Here is a 16,591-nt window from a genome sequence, read left to right as displayed (position 1 = left end):
AGACCAGGACCCAAACACAGTATATACAGACCAGGACCCAAACACAGTATATACAGACCAGGACCCAAACACAGTATATACAGACCAGGACCCAAACACAGTATATACAGACCAGGACCCATACACAGTGTATACAGACCAGGACCCATATACACAGTGTGTATACAGACCAGGACCCATATACACAGTGTGTATACAGACCAGGACCCAAACACAGTATATACAGACCAGGACCCAAACACAGTGTATACAGACCAGGACCCAAACACAGTGTATACAGACCAGGACCCAAACACAGTATATACAGACCAGGACCCAAACACAGTGTATACAGACCAGGACCCATATACACAGTGTGTATACAGACCAGGACCCAAACACAGTATATACAGACCAGGACCCAAACACAGTATATACAGACCAGGACCCATATACACAGTGTGTATACAGACCAGGACCCAAACACAGTGTATACAGACCATGACCCAAACACAGTATATACAGACCAGGACCCATATACACAGTATATACAGACCAGGACCCAAACACAGTATATACAGACCAGGACCCAAACACAGTATATACAGACCAGGACCCAAACACAATATATACAGACCAGGACCCATACACAGTGTATACAGACCAGGACCCATATACACAGTGTGTATACAGACCAGGACCCATATACACAGTGTGTATACAGACCAGGACCCATATACACAGTGTGTATACAGACCAGGACCCAAACACAGTATATACAGACCAGGACCCAAACACAGTGTATACAGACCAGGACCCAAACACAGTGTATACAGACCAGGACCCAAACACAGTATATACAGACCAGGACCCAAACACAGTGTATACAGACCAGGACCCAAACACAGTATATACAGACCAGGACCCAAACACAGTGTATACAGACCAGGACCCATATACACAGTGTGTATACAGACCAGGACCCAAACACAGTGTATACAGACCAGGACCCAAACACAGTATATACAGACCAGGACCCAAACACAGTATATACAGACCAGGACCCATATACACAGTGTGTATACAGACCAGGACCCATATACGCAGTGTGTATACAGACCAGGACCCATACACAGTGTATACAGACCAGGACCCAAACACAGTGTATACAGACCAGGACCCAAACACAGTATATACAGACCAGGACCCATACACAGTATATACAGACCAGGACCCATACACAGTGTATACAAACCAGGACCCATACACAGAGCGTGTGTCATCCTGTAGCAGCCAAGTGTCATGGTTACTTAGGTGAAGGATATGGTTCCTAATCCTCACCATTCTTGTCCTACGTTGACAGAGTACGTGAACCAGGCGGTGCCGGACGGCAGGCCCGGGGTGGCAGACCGCCCCAGCACCCTGCCTCGTAAGGTGTGTGGGAGCGTGCGGCGCGTGCCCAACGGCCTGGGCCCGGGGAGCAGCGTGGAGAACCCGGAGTACCTGGTCCCGATGAACGCCACCTCGCCCGCCTTCGATAACCCGTACTACCTGGACCTGGGCAAGGCCGGAGCAGGGGGTGGGGGCACAGAGCAGGGGGAGCCGCCCGTGGCACGGCTGACCAATGGCTTCGTCACGCCCACGGCCGAAAACCCCGAATACCTGGGGCTGGCGGACACCTGGAGCGGGAAGAGAGAACACACCTGAGTGCGACTGAGCGATCGGAGTGCGAGTGAATGGGAGAACGAGTACGAGAGCGAAAGATCCGTTTGCTAAAAAGAGCAGGAGGGAGTACTGTTCTGTTACTGGGGGGGGGGGGGGGGGGTCAGGGGTGTTCTGGTTCTGGTCCTGGTCCTGGTCCTGGTCTCTTCCAACTCCTGTGCCTCCAACCTTTACACCTGCACCCTCTCATCCCGCCTTTTGCTTCGCTGAGGTTTGGGAGGGAAGGACAACTCTGATCGGAAGATATTTCTATCCCGCCCCCCCCCCCCACCTTCCCACGTCCTAGCTGGTCAGGCGAGACTACCTTCATCCTGTCACCATCGAAACGGAGACAGAAGACACGAACCAACTGCTCAAATAAGGGAAACGCCACAGTGGCCATCTGTGAGGTAATACTTGGATTGTGGCGACGTAAACGCAGGGACATGCCACACGTACTGTGTCCCGTTGGTTGCTACCCGAACTCCTGCCAGCCCCCTCTCCGCCCCCACCCCCTCCGTCACATAACACAATGTAGCATTTCCATGAGGAATTCCATGGACAGCTTGAGGCAGCTTGCAAAGAATCAGCTTTTGTATGCTCTATGGAAGCATGCATTACAGGGCAGCGATGTCCCACAAACCCTAAACTTTCAGCAGAAGACACGATGGAAACTGATGCTTCTAGGAACCATAATAACTTTACTCGGTTTAAACAGACCCGTTCGTAGCAAATGTTTCCCCAACAGTATCCCAGCGTAATAATTCTGGGATGTCGGAGAAACTGGACAAACCTTTGTGATTATTATACAGAGACTGTAACCCAAATATTTACACTGGAAAATTAAGATGGACAGTGAAGCGTGGTTCTAGATGGAAAAGGAAGGGGAAATTATCTTGGAGATGGCTATTTTGGCAGAAACGTCACCTATAATCCAGGATTTTAGACAAAAGCCAAAACTAGCTGCGCAGTCATAACTAACAAATTCTTAGAGCCCATCTGTTTGTGTCTGTGTATTTATTTACACGTGTTTAAAGCGGTACTAACCAACATTGAGAGCCTGAGCCTGAGTGTACCTGCAGTAACAAGGGCTTCTTCTGAACAGTATGATATGACATAACTGATGATACCGTTTTAATGTCGCAGCAAGATTGTTAGAATGTCGTGCGTTAATACAGTTCTCCTCACAGCAGCAACTTGGCTGAGTAAGCCGGTTGGGTGTGATTTTTTAAACTTTTTTTTTTGTATTACTTTCCTTTTTTTTACTTTGTATGTGTAATTGTATGTTCCAAATGAAAAACAATTGAAAATGAAAAATTCATCCTATAACCACTGATAATGCCATGTGGACTGAACGGCAGTCGCCTAAATCCCTGTGATGACCAAGGTTTCAGAGCTTCATATTCTCAGAGGAGTTCCAGTGGGCTAAGCAGGTTAAGCAGATGCAACTAATCCTGACGTCTTCAGTTAATTACAGTCGACAGCTGTACGATAATACTGCTGTTGTACCCTTGAGCCGAGATTCTGTGTAGTCCACGGCTCCAGACTATTTGGTAAAAATCTCGAGGGATGTAAAACGGAGACCTACAAGCGGCACGCAAGTCATGTAGAATTCAGCTGAAAATTACAAGACATTTTTTAAGGTTCATGTACTTGGGAGTCCAGAATCACTTGTTAATATTCAACTCTGGATGTAGAGAGTGATTGTCATTTAAATGGATGTAGCTGAAGGCAGTTGTGCCGTGTGAATAGTGCCATTGTTCACCACGGAAGTGAGGTCGCTGCCACCCTGCCAGCGACCTCATAGTTTCTGCTTAGCGGCTTTAAAGCAGCAGGTCTCCCAGCGGGGAGACCGGAACAATGCACAGAGGAGCAGCGCAGTCAAATGAAAGGGTAAGGCCTGCTGTGAACGTCAGACGTCTCAGCGCTTTGCGTATTTACAACGTGCTTGGCGAAGGTTAGAGACACCAGTGCTCTGTTCATCTGCCTTTTTAACCGCACTCAAGATAAGAATGGCAAATTTAACATGGGGCTCTATTTTAATGTGCAACGTGTAAGAACTACATTTCTTTGTTGGTTGTTTTTCTTTTTTTACAACCTGAACTCGAGGACCATACAGATGAGACCTAAACTTCAGCAGAGTTGTGTCCAGTCATTTGCACTTCGGAGTCTAAAGAACATGAATGTGGTTTGTCGTTGGTCTTTCACGCTTAAAGCTCTTGCCTTTAACAACGCTTAGAACAATGAGTTTTGTGTGCTGGGGAGGGGAGGATAGATTGAATTCCAGAGTCCCCCCCCCTTACGGTAACCACACATAGTGTTGCCTAATATCCAGTGCTTGCTCAAGGGGAAATTTCTTGGAATTGGAATTACTCCAACTTCTTTTTTTTACTAACTGGGTATGCTAGAAAACCATGCTGTACTTAACCGAAACCAAAATTGTTAAATATCAATCTGGAAATCGACACCGGTTTTTAAATCCATAATGTGGAGGAAGCATTGGGACGGGTTGATTTGGGACAGAACCCGAGAGAACACAGCCTGAAATGGTGTCCAAAAATAATGGCAATGCTGTGCAAGCCCCATGTGGCAACATGATATTTCACACAAGCAGCTCTGAGGCTGCTGGCACAGTGGACCGGCCACATTTAGCACACTAGTTTGACACTGTCGGTGATATCTCTGCCTCCTTTAGCCCCCAGAGCAAAGACGACGGGGGAGGGGGGGTGGTGAAGGCCAGTGAGATATCAGGGAGAGGTGAAGGAATTATGTTAAGATTTTTTTAAATTGTACATTTGTATTTTTACATACACTTTTTAAAAATGTATATTGTATATGTGTGGGATGTTTTTGTGTGGATTAATTTTGTTTAAAAGTTTTTCTACCAGTGAGCCAATAGTCATTTTACCCCACATCAACATACTAAAAATAAAGCCCTTTTGGTTTATGTGCGCCAGAATGAAGAAATTTCAATAAGTGAAGTCCAAATGGCTTGTATGCACGCCATTTAATTCATGTACTTGTGCAAAGAAATTTTCCATGAACATGCTTTTAGTAAGATGTGGCTTGCATTAAATGAATTCTATCAAAAGGTTCATACAGATTTTAGTGTATTTTATTAAATTCATCGTTTGCCTCGGTGGAATACAGACATCCAAGTTTTCTGAAAGCTACCAATGATTTGCATTTTGATTAAAATATTGTCACTTGCATAAATGTGTATACAATTTTTAAATAACAATAATTTAGAAGCAAGATGATAATGAACAGTTTGCTTTACCTTGATATTAATATAAAGTTATTCAATTTGGACTGGAGGACTTTTCGGACATACCCGTCACCAACTTAAAAATTACATTCTAACGCTCCCTTACCAATGTAGTACATCCTGACTTGTGGATGATCTTTCAACAACCTTCTATAAAAGCAAATCAACATTATTATCTTACAAAACAAGACAATCTTACAAAACATTTTTTTTTTTTTTTTTTTAAACAAACAGTAGTTCTCAACTTGGAAATCCCTCTTCAAACTAAATTTCATGAAAAGACAAGCGACCACTCCCTGATTGATTCATATGAATATTCCTCATGCACAGATATCAAACGCATGAAATGCACAGAAATGTCCCCAGAAAATGTCATTTCCGCAGCATAAATAAGATGGCCGCAGGCTCTCCGTTTTACAGCAAAGCCAGCTGAGTGAAAAGGTGATATGGAAGACCACACGCAGTAGCCGTGCACATCTCATCCCTACAATGACTGGCTCAGACAGCCGATGTTCTGCAGGAAGGGTTTGGTCTGACCTCCCCGCCCTGCTGTGTTGGCGGTCAGATGCACCCTGTATAGTTAATGTCCAGCTGGGTAAGGTATGTGTATATGGGAAGTAGGATTGCGCGATAGAATCACTTTTTTAAGCGCAATAAGAATAACCGCCACCATGGGACGTATTGGTGATCTTTCGTTTTATTTCTCCCCCACAACACCACAACCATACCAGATGCAGGAGTAAATGACCAATGTCAGAGATCATGTGAAATGCTTCCAGGGGAGAAAAAAATAATAAAATAAAAAAAATACATTACTGATATTTATTGGATGTCAAGAAGACAGCCAATCAGCATTCAGTTCTGTGCTTCCATGTGATAATGCGATTCGCTTTTCCAGTCACAAGCTGTAATGGCTGCTTGACTGTCATTAGCACCCAACAGATATCCGTGCGTTTTTTTCTTCTTCCTGGGAGCATTTCACGTGGCCTCTGGTTCTTCACTACCTCAGCAGGTAATTAAAGAAAATAAATTAGGACAACAGGCCCCATGGCAGCAGTTAGTCTTATTAAGCTTTAAAAAAACAAAAACAAACGTGATTGGATATCGTGCGGCCCTATCGGGAGGCACAAACATAATAACCCCGGAGAAAGGAAGTGCAGGGACAGCGAGAGCAGGAGGGGTGGGTGTGCAGCACAGGGCCTGAGATCCAAACGGCGTGTATCGTACGGTGAGATGAGATTACTGCGGGAGAGAAATGATAAGACGGCAGGGAGCACGGGGAGGGAGGGAACGGCTGCGGTGCTTGGGACTGGAGTCCGTACGTCCGCGCGGCTTCACATGGCTTTGACTTTGATTTGCTTCATCTTCATCTGCTTCTTCTCCATCTTCTTCTGCTCCCGGCGCTGGGCGGCCTCCTGAAGGTCACACAAATACAGGGCGGGAGGGTCAACTCGGGTCACACCGGTACGTCACAATGGCGTGTCATTAAATACGACAACAGGAGACACAGGCCTGCTGAAAAGACTCATTTAAAACACTGACCTGAAGTCGAGATGACTTTATAAATCCCTAAAAGGGCAACCGACACCAGGAGGTTAAACTGTTAAGTACTAGGATAATTGGATTATACAGATTTGATGGCGAGGCTGTAGCCATTAATGGCACTGCTGTGGGAGTGAGAATTTTTTCTGATAATGATCTATCCGGCAATTGTACTTTCTTCCTGAAATTGTGCGCGTTTCATTCTCAAAATTCAAATGATTTCTTCATACCAGTTTCCTGTAAAAAAGACAAATACATCTTACATAAATGAGTATAGACTGACTGCTCCCCGTAAGAGGATAACTAATCACTGAGGCAAATATGGACAAAATGTGGCCAACTGCAGAGGCAATGCATAAAACTAACAGGCAAAACATTTCTGGAGCAATTTAGGCTCCAGCTTCCTAACAAGAGCTCATTAGGCACCATCTGCTCGCCATCTCCGTTCATACGTGCCAGGGCGGAGGACAGGCTGTGCCTGTATATTGTACAGTCTTGACTCTTTACTCTTTTTGTCAGGCTTTTCATTCGTAACATGTCTAAGATATCGGGTGTTGTATCCATTAAAGAAAACATGATCTATTCCATGACAGTAGAACACACTGATGTAAAGGTACTCAAGGCTGCTAAGGGTTATTAGCCCATTCAGTCCCAAGCCCAGTATGAAATGGCTCCAGTCAAATCCCAAGGGGCTTTGGACTTTGGTTGAGAAAGTTGAGGATTTAGTAGGGCTTTAATGGGGGCTCAAAACAATGGTATAGCAGTCATCTGCACTGGGTGAAAAGGTGTAAGGTTGAGTGTGCCACATGGCACTCTTGGGATTTTACGGTAGTTAAGCCCGAGTGCCATATGGCCATATTGGTAGTGAAAGGGTTAAACCCCAATGGATCATTCTTAATCACGTGACCACTTCCTTGACAACGAGATTCTCGGCTGTGTTGGGAGGATAAGTGGCCATAGCAACCCGTTCATTTTATAGGTGAAACACGGGCTAAACGGCGCCTAGATTAAATGGCATCCATTAAAAATTATTATGATGGCGCCCAGTCAATATACGTTTTCATATAAAGGTTGGATGGAACTTGCTGTGTGCCCTCTGTAGGACTGGCTTATACCTGCTTTAGGCTACTTAACTTCAAACGTAGCCTTCTTATACCTTCAACTCCTACTGATATTGATGATTTACGCATTGCCAACACAAAAGCGGTGATAACCTGGAAATAAGCTACAACGTAATGAACAACTAGCCTAGTCCTAAATATAATAAGCCATAATGAATCTTATTACTGTATTTCTATGTGTGGTAGCTGACCTAAGATATTAAAAACAATATTTCTTGGCTGAAGAAACCCATTCAGCTGTATGGACGGGTTGTCCGCCAGCACAGCGGACGAGGTTGGTCTGTGATGTGGTCTGTGAGGTGTACGGCGGACAGCAGCTGACCTCCAGGCGGCGCTGTCTCTCGGGGTCCTCCTCGTTCATGATCCTCTCCTTCTCGGCGCGCTTCTTCTCCTCGCGCCGGGTCTGCGCCGCCTCCTGCCGCTGTGCGTGCGTCAGCTTCAGGAAGTTCTCCTCCACGCGCGCCCGGTTCTTATCCGCCTTCTGCTTGCCCTGGAAACACCGGCCGAGCACAGAACGTTCTGGAAGGTGCCGGAATGCTCACACAGCAGGGGTGCGCGACAAGGGCCGATCCGTTTCAGGATTTTGTGCCAACTTCTGGTTTTAATTATTTAACTGACTCAATCAAATCTCATCTGACATGCGTCAGATGTAGTACCGGCTACAGCTGCAGACTGCAAGTTTATCCTAATGTTTACTGTGGTCAAGTACAGGCTTGAACCATGGTAATTTATAGGGCTGTCAGTAAATTAAAAACAAGGCTATTGGTTGGAACAAAAACCGGTATGCAGACGGGCCCTCGAGGACCGGAGTTGTGCACCCCTGTCATATAAGCATTCACAAGGACGAGTAAATGCGGAAACGCACGACCACACGCACAGAGATCTACTCACCTCCCTGTTGAGGCGGAACTTCTTGACCTTGTCGATGCTGTAGATGACCATGTTCATGAGCGGCAGCAGTGTGTCCATGTCTTTGGGGGATGTGTTGCCCATCCCAGGCACTGTTGGCAGACACAGGGACAACTATGAACAACCCCACAAGCATTTATCACTTACCTCTCTTAACCTATTATGGACTAAGGCACCCTATAGAAAACCCATAGAAAGGCCTAGGAATCACAAAGCATTTCAACGGTCATGTGTCTTTAAAAAATAGTCATAAGATCAAATACAACTCTGGCATCAAATCCGTCTTAGCCCATGTGTAGTCTTAACATTCTGTATACTCCTTGTCCTAAGGGTAAAAAATTACCCAGCTCCACTAAACCCCTAAAATAAAGCAGCTCAGGGGTGTTTCAGTGGCGCAGCCTGTTGAGAACTAAACCGCATGCATTACATTACATTATTGGCATTTGGCAGACGCTCTTATCCAGAGCGACGTACAGTTGATTAGACTAAGCAGGAGACAGTCCTCTCCTGGAGCAATGCAGGGTTAAGGGCCTTGCTCAAGGGCCCAACGGCTGTGCGGATCTTATTGTGGCTACACCGGGATTAGAACCACCAACCTTGCGTGTCCCAGTCATTTACCTTAACCACTATGCTACAGGCCGCCCTGCATGCTCATTGCAAGTCGCGACGTCGGCGGTTTGAATCCGGCTTCTCTCACTCCCATTCTTCCTGTCTCTCTACACTGTTCTATCCAATAAAGCACTAAAAATACATTAGAAATTTTTTTTTATAAAGCAGCTTAACCTAGGGGGTTCTCAGCTGTTAAACATAGTGGCAGGTCATTTTTGACAAAACAATGTTTAAGAGATGTAATCCGCAGGTTGCATCTGTCCATAAGGGGTTAATATACTACAAGATGCACAACAAAGGATGCTTGCCTTTAGCATTAGCAAATTGCTGGAGTAAATCAGCTGCAAATAAGAGAATTGTATATGAACACCGTTAACATTCTGTGTGTGTGCAGGGAATTTGACTGAACGAAGGGTCAAAGCAGAAAAGGGAGCCAGCTCTTACCATTAAATGTAAACAATAGTGTTTTTTTAGTCTCCGGCAGCTTCAAGGGCTGACCCTCCCTGAGAGAAAGAAAGAAGAAATGCAACAGGAACCTGAGTCACAAGTACACCACTTGCTTAGTAGATACAGAACAGTGAAAAGCGTCGGGGAAACTGACTCACGTACTCTTGCATAAGTTTTGGACCAGAGAATTGGTCCGAGAAATGGATGGACTCGATTTTGTCAGCATGATTGGTGAGAAAATGAACCATCTGAAATAAAGAGAAACTCCATGTCAGCAGGATACACACTCTGTTCTGATTTCTTTGGCTCAAAAGTATTAGCACTATACCCGCAATATAATACTGCGTTCATTACTCATTTTTCCGCTTCTGTATCATTGTCTCATTCATCAAAATTTTGAGAGAATTACATCTGGCACCAAGTCAGACCAATAACCATGTTCTTAAAAACACTTTGCGTGCCCTCACCTTGCTGTCCATGACTCCATCCGTGACCTCCCCCATCTCAGAGAGGATGGCCAGGTACTCTGGCAGCCCGTACTTAGCCCCCGACTTGGGCTTGTCACTGCAGAACTCACTCTGTAGACGAAAGACACACGCTGAATTTATACGCACAGGCACCTCCAGGTTCATACAGCTCGAACATCACACCGCAGGCTAAAAGTGAATGTGCATTACTACGCTTTAAACACCCCCCCTCACCCAAAATTAGAATAACGGGTAATGCATTTTTATATGTATACATGCTATTAATCCCGAACACAGCATCACACAAGTGTATTCAACTGAGTTTTGCCTGACAAAGACCTTGCTGGTCAAAACGTAGCAGGAATATACCTATTGGATCAATACATTTGCTGTGTGATTCGAGTTCTCCGACAGCTGTGTATTTTCGTCCTGCACCTGTACCCTACCTGGGTTGGATGTGCATGACAACCTTTTCCCTTAGCTTCAACTGATATTACCACATCTAATCGGAAATACTGCGAACGTCAGCCAGGATGATATCAAAATGACATCATAATGTATATTCTTTTGGATTCAGTGTTATTCTTTGCTGCATGAGCAGCCTATGTAATCTGCTGCCTGTCCTAGACCTTACAACACCACTCCTTGTGCCTCACCAAGTCCTGCATGTCCTTCTGCATCCGCGCCATGGCCTTCTTGGTGCCGACCGCAAACACGAAGGTGTCCATGTCCTCGTCGTTTAGAGTCACTTTGATTTGCTGCGGGAGTTGTGAGAAGCGGAGTGAGTGACACGTCAGGGTGCACTAACGGTGCCACTAGCCTCTCTGCTTTCGCGCAGGGAGCGTACGTACCACTTGGTCGCAGACAGGCCTCATCATCCTGGCCAGCACGTTGAGCAGGTCCTGCCTCTTCAGAAACTACAACAGCAGAACACACAGACCGGGGGTCAACGACGGCTCCTACGCTTCCCTTTCTTTTGTAGGTGGAGAATATAACCTTCACCACTAACATCCCAGGTAGGGCTGGGCGACATAGCATAGTATAACATTTCCTTTGTAACGGCAGTAACCACCATCCCCGGCATGCGGTGTTAGACTTCTTTCAGCCTTTTTTTATTTAATCATACCTGATGCGGTAGCACATCTCCAATTTTCAGAGCCAAAGTGAAATGCTTCCGCGGGAAGAACGTCATTCGTATCGTTTCAATGTTGATATGACTGGGGCCAGGCCGTTTCCATGTAGTAGATAAAAACATGACTACAAGGATGAAGAGCGAAAACGTAAGCGATGTGTTTTTCTAAACTAATAACTCATTTAACCAACATTGAATAGATACAAGGGATGTTTTTTCTCCCCCGGATTTCCCTGAAGTTTAGAGATGTGTTACTGTATGACGTATGATTAAAGACAAAAAGAAGGAACGAAACCTACCACCACCTGACAGAGATGGTTGTTATTGCACTAAAAACTATTCGATGTACCGTAAAAGCTATATCGCACACCAATAATCCCAAGCAACAAATTGTACGGGTCTTGAATAGTTACATTAACCACTGACGTATCTGAAGCCATAAGGCTTCCATCTCACAGACAGTTGAGTAGTAAAGAGGCAGAAATGCAGTTGGCACCTTGAGCTGAATGAGCATGCCTTCACAGCACACGCGGCCGGAGCACCACAGGTTGTAGATGTGTTCGTTCTCCTGGTTCAGCTTCCCAGTGCTCACCGCGTCCTTACTGGTACCATCGTCCCCTGCCAACAGACGCCATCAGACACTGCACGGACAATGTGGACCTGAGATCCGGCCTTGTGAGAGAAGCTATGTATAGTTTGTAGACCGAGCACAAAGCCGGTGTCAATGCCGGTATCCCTCTGGTGGCTTCAGCTATGAAAATTCACTGCTACAACCACAGGCCATAGCAATTCCCATAACAGGTAAATTGCTATGGGAAATTAAGTGAGCATGACCCAGATTTATATTTAAAAAAATACCCTTACAAGCAGGAAAATGGACATGCTCCTTAATTTGCCAGAGCACTATGCAAACCAGTGACTGTCAATGAACAAGCTCCAGAGGTTTCCCAGCCCAACCCAAACCTCCCGCTCCCTCCCTCCGGCCCTCCCTCTCTCTGCACGTCATACCCACGAGGGCGAAGTTGCTCTCCAGCAGTTCCCGGTGCGAGTTAAACCAGGCCTGTGCCAGCCGGTTGTTCTTGTTCTTGCCGATGATGTAGTTCATGATGTAGGCCAACAGCCCGGTCACCATCAGGATCTCCATGTAGTAACTCTCCCAGCTGTTCTGCAGATGGGAGGGCACCTAAGCAGGGAACACCACGAAAATAAAGAGAATGTTAAGTGGTGATGGCCGGTATAGTTTACATTATAAATATAGTGTGCAGCGGTTTCCAACGTACTGGCATGGAAGGCCTTGAGAGAGAAATGAGAGCAGGGCAGGAGTAAATGGCTGTTCAGGGGAGGGTGTTAGTTCCATCAGTCAGGCCAAAGAGTGTTACCAAACCATACCAGAATTTTGACTTTGACACCAATACCAGGCGTAGTCACGATACTAGACAGTGTCCCAGTGGGAACTGCGCTAGAGTTCAATGTAGTAAATTCATAGAACGGTAACAACCTTTCCACAAGTCATGTGAGAAATGAGATTCTTACCGTCAAGATGTTGATGGGATCCTTGAAGGGTGGGTTGGACTTCTCAAAGCCTTCAAACTCCTCAGCGTCATATTTGTTGTCCATATCCTCATCCTGCAAGAAAGAGAAAGGCAGAAGAAAATGGGAAATGTCAGCCAGGTGCCAGACTCTTTCATACATGTTCTTCTCTAGAAGCTCTTTGCCGCAGGGGTTGAGACTAACCTGCTGAAACTAAACCAGGCCAATTGATGTAAATGTTACCAGGCAGTAATAGCTAGCCTCCATGTGTGAAACAGCCCCTCCTCACTGGGGTCACTGAATCCTCGAAGTGCTAATGTAGTGATGTAAATGTTACCAGCGCAGCGCTGGCTGGCCTCTATGTGAACAGCAACTGGCCCCCTGCTCACCGGGGTCTCGGAGTCCTCGAAGTCGTCCGTCCCGTCCTCCAGCTCCACGGTGGCCTCGTCCTCGTCGTCCTGCTCTGCGGCGGCAGGCGGGGCCCGGGGGGGAGGGGCCGTCTCCGCCTCGCCGGCCGGGTCCTCGCTCATGTCCTCGAACTCGGCGAAGTCGTTGTCGTCGAACTCCGCCAGGTCCTCTCCGTCATCGAAGTCGTCGTACCGGCCCCAGGAGAGGGGCAGGGCAAGGAGCAGCACCAGAGCAGGGAGGAGTAGGCCTCGCATGATCAAACCTGGGGGAGAGAAAGGAGGCAGTAACTTTCAGCACACAGACAGGGAGGATATATAAACTACAGCTGTGTTATCTTGGGTGGCCTGTAACGTAGTGGTTAAGGTAAATGACTGGGACATGCAAGGTCGGTGGTTCTAATCCCAGTGTAGCCACAATGAGATCTGCACAGCCGTTGGGCCCTTGAGCAAGGCCCTTAACCCTGCATTGCTCCAGGGGAGGATGGTCTCCTGCTTAGTCTAATCAACTGTATGTCGCTCTGGATAAGAGCGTCTGCCAAATGCCAATAATGTAATGTTATCTTAGCATGTCTACCCCTTAAAATCTTAAACTCGTTTAGACCTCTGAAACCATGCAAGGGAAGTTAACTAATCAGCTGCTTTAACTCTTTGACTAAATCATATGCATAACTGAACCAGCATGCCCAGCAGTTCTTTAGGAGCAGGGTTAGGTACCCACTAGTGACTATAGGTTCCCCTTGTTGCATATGTTCTGCATACAGAATATTGATGTGTCCAAACAGATATTAAGATTTCTTCAAAAATCGCCACCATCAGCCTACAAAATCAACTGTGTTGCATCACACACAATAATACATAAAAATATCAGCTACTAACTACCTAAACATGCAAGTATACACTAAAATATTTAATAATATTCAATCTCATACAGTAACGTTACTATAGTAGATACATACTCTTGTGGATAGTGTCTGGCGTGCAGATAGCAATTAGATAAGGTCACCAGTAGAACAGAATTCGATCCTTGCGTTTAATAAAGTAGTTATGAAATTCGCTCGGTGGGATCTGTGCTGAATACAATCAATAGAATATGGTTTCAAAAGCAATGTTCATGAGCTACACAAATACCCTTAGTAATCCGCAAAGGTTAACCACTAATGCGCATGCGGGAACCGGTAACGTTAACCTAGAGAGGAGTCGAATCAAGAGTGCTTGGCTCCAATCCTGAATGGTGAACATTGATTGCTAATGTTAGCTAGCTACACATTAAGCGCTGTTACTTTGTAAACCATTATATTCTATTCGTTTAGTTAACCTTAATATGGCCTTGTCAAGCGTTAGCTAGCCAAATGACTTCAGCTAAGTTTGGATAGCCAATGAACAATAACGTTAGCTACGTTACTTTGCTACGTTGCTATACACATTAGTTGACGTTAGCTACGTTACGAAAAATAGGAAACGTTATCGAACTATAGCCAATACTTCAGCTCGCTTAGCTAACAACATTATTTTTAACTTCATTTGCTTGTCGTCACTTAAATTCAGTTGAAACGACTAGGCTAGGCATAGCGTTAATGTTGAAATTTTGATTAGGAAATGCCACCCTGGAATTCTGGGTAATTATGGCATAGTTTTCAAACAGTTAACTAGATAGCTTTTACTTTTGCAATGTAATGTGGATGTTAGCTAATCAACCAACGGCATGTGTAATATTGTACGTCAACATCGGCTGAAAATAGTGAAACTGACGTTCACTTACTAACATGATTTAACAAGTTACTTGACGTCCTGCCTCAGAGCAACACCAGCGACGAAAAGGCTAATGGAAGCTAGTGAGCTACTACCAAGGGTGCATTTCAGTCTGTTGCGAATACAAACTTCGTCAGCTGATCCCGTATCTTTTATACCCATCAAACACATTAAGTATCTCTAATCTCCATTATGTATTTAATTAAGTTACCTTCTTGTGCGTTTGTTTGATGATTTCCTATGTTCAGTTACTACACGGATAAGGAAACAAGCTAGCTAGTTTACCAGCGTTACCACCTAACATTAGCTAGCTCGTGCTGTTGGTATAACAGGCTGCGTGAAAGCACGGTAGCTACGTAAATGCGTAATGAACGTCTGACGTCATTGTTTTTAAACTAGATATTCATGAGTTAGGGGAAACCATAGAGTTCAACGGGGAAACAAAGTGGAAATGCTTTATATATATTTTATATTTTGAAGAAAATCCCAAATATATAGTCATTGTATATCAAGTCCGGTCAGAAACCAGTACCTTCAAAGACCCCCTTTGCCAATGTGTATATTAGCCAACTGCTCATCAATGTTTAATGTGTTTTTTTCAAAACCTAATTTAGCTTATTTTTAAACTTAAAATCAGAAAATGAAAAACAAGGTTTGAATTTGAAACAAGTTGTGGTAGCTAATGGAAATGAGGAGATGAGACATGTAACAGCTGGACCAGAAGCTGGGCTGAATAGATGGTGAGAACTGATTGAATTTGTCTCATGTTATTTAGGCTAGCCAGAGGTGCACTTTATTCAAGATGGATATTTTCAGACCCTGAAAATATCCATTCAGGCGGGATTTCAAAATCTCTGGAATTTTGGTTCATTTGTTTCTGTATATAAATAAACAGAATAAAAATGTTTTCATTCCTGTTGTTTAAAGAGCATCTTGCTTCATAGCTAGTGACCATTAAAACAGAGAGGGCTTCTGTGTGTGCAAAATACTTTCATGCCTATTTTATGAGCAATCAGCCCCTGCTGGGAATGATACAATCTTGTTATTAGCGTTTGTCAACAAGAAGACCAGAGTTGTGCCAATGACAGTGAAGGAAGCCATTGCATATCATCCCAAGATTTCCCCAGAAATGCAAGAAATACATATTTGAAACACAGTTTTCCTTTTTGCAGTAAGGACATATTTTTTAGAGGCATATGATGAAAATTTGTGAAAGAAATCTTCCTTATAAAGGTCTTTGAGACCAAGTGGATGCATAAAGAGATACATTTTTCTAAAATTTGCAAAGCCAAAAGTTCCTGTAGTTGCAGAACCACCATTATCTAATAGCTAAATCAGGTTTGTCTTGAAGAGGATGAGCATGCGGTTTCCAAAAAGCTGTCTCTTTCCATTTCCATTACTTCTCATGATCAACTTTCCATTTCCATTACTTCTCATGATCAAATTTTTTTCTGGGCTGACCCAAAAAGACCTCAAAAATCACTGAATCAATGCATTGAGTAAGCGGACTGATCTCTGATTGGTTGAGGCAGGGGCTCATGTGGCTGATGTTGGGTTACAGTTTCATCACATTACAAGGCCTCACTGTAGCTTCAGTCTTGTCTCCAAATCACAGAGCTATTATCAACCACCTACTGGGGGGACATAAACTGACCACCTCAGATGCTAACATTTCTATTTCACTTTATTCAAGAGTGAACGCTATGACCCATTAAAATGTAAGTCCCGTA

The 16,591-nt window shown here is 44.8% G+C and overlaps 2 protein-coding genes across 3 annotated transcripts in view; one reads left to right on the top strand and one right to left on the bottom strand.

Moving 5' to 3' along the window:
* Positions 1-4,775, top strand: part of erbb2 (erb-b2 receptor tyrosine kinase 2) — a 38,536-nt gene extending 33,761 nt beyond the window's left edge. The window contains exon 27 of the mRNA XM_061231758.1: positions 1,343-4,775. Coding sequence (XP_061087742.1) covers positions 1,343-1,686 — 344 coding nt within the window. The 3' untranslated portion in view covers positions 1,687-4,775. The remainder of the gene's footprint in view (positions 1-1,342) is intronic.
* Positions 4,776-4,779: 4 nt separating this feature from the next.
* On the bottom strand, positions 4,780-15,209 carry LOC133122072 (PAT complex subunit CCDC47). 2 transcript variants are annotated; one of them, XM_061231759.1, is made up of 13 exons: positions 15,073-15,209; positions 13,095-13,375; positions 12,709-12,801; positions 12,184-12,358; positions 11,672-11,793; positions 10,895-10,960; positions 10,700-10,801; positions 10,044-10,154; positions 9,739-9,824; positions 9,574-9,632; positions 8,503-8,612; positions 7,934-8,101; positions 4,780-6,363 (listed from the first exon to the last, which is right to left on the bottom strand). In XM_061231759.1, the coding sequence occupies exons 2-13, from the start codon at positions 13,365-13,367 to the stop codon at positions 6,283-6,285; spliced, it is 1,446 nt and encodes a 481-aa protein (XP_061087743.1). In that variant the 5' UTR covers positions 13,368-13,375; positions 15,073-15,209; the 3' UTR covers positions 4,780-6,282. The 2 variants fall into 2 exon arrangements, with proteins under 2 accessions (XP_061087743.1, XP_061087744.1); XM_061231760.1 differs by lacking the exon at positions 15,073-15,209 and adding an exon at positions 14,872-14,986.
* Positions 15,210-16,591: the final 1,382 nt, after the last annotated feature.

The sequence above is a fragment of the Conger conger genome, chromosome 2, assembly GCF_963514075.1.
Source record: "Conger conger chromosome 2, fConCon1.1, whole genome shotgun sequence".
In the NCBI taxonomy this organism is placed as follows: domain Eukaryota; kingdom Metazoa; phylum Chordata; class Actinopteri; order Anguilliformes; family Congridae; genus Conger; species Conger conger.
This window is presented reverse-complemented; position numbering and strand designations above follow the sequence as displayed.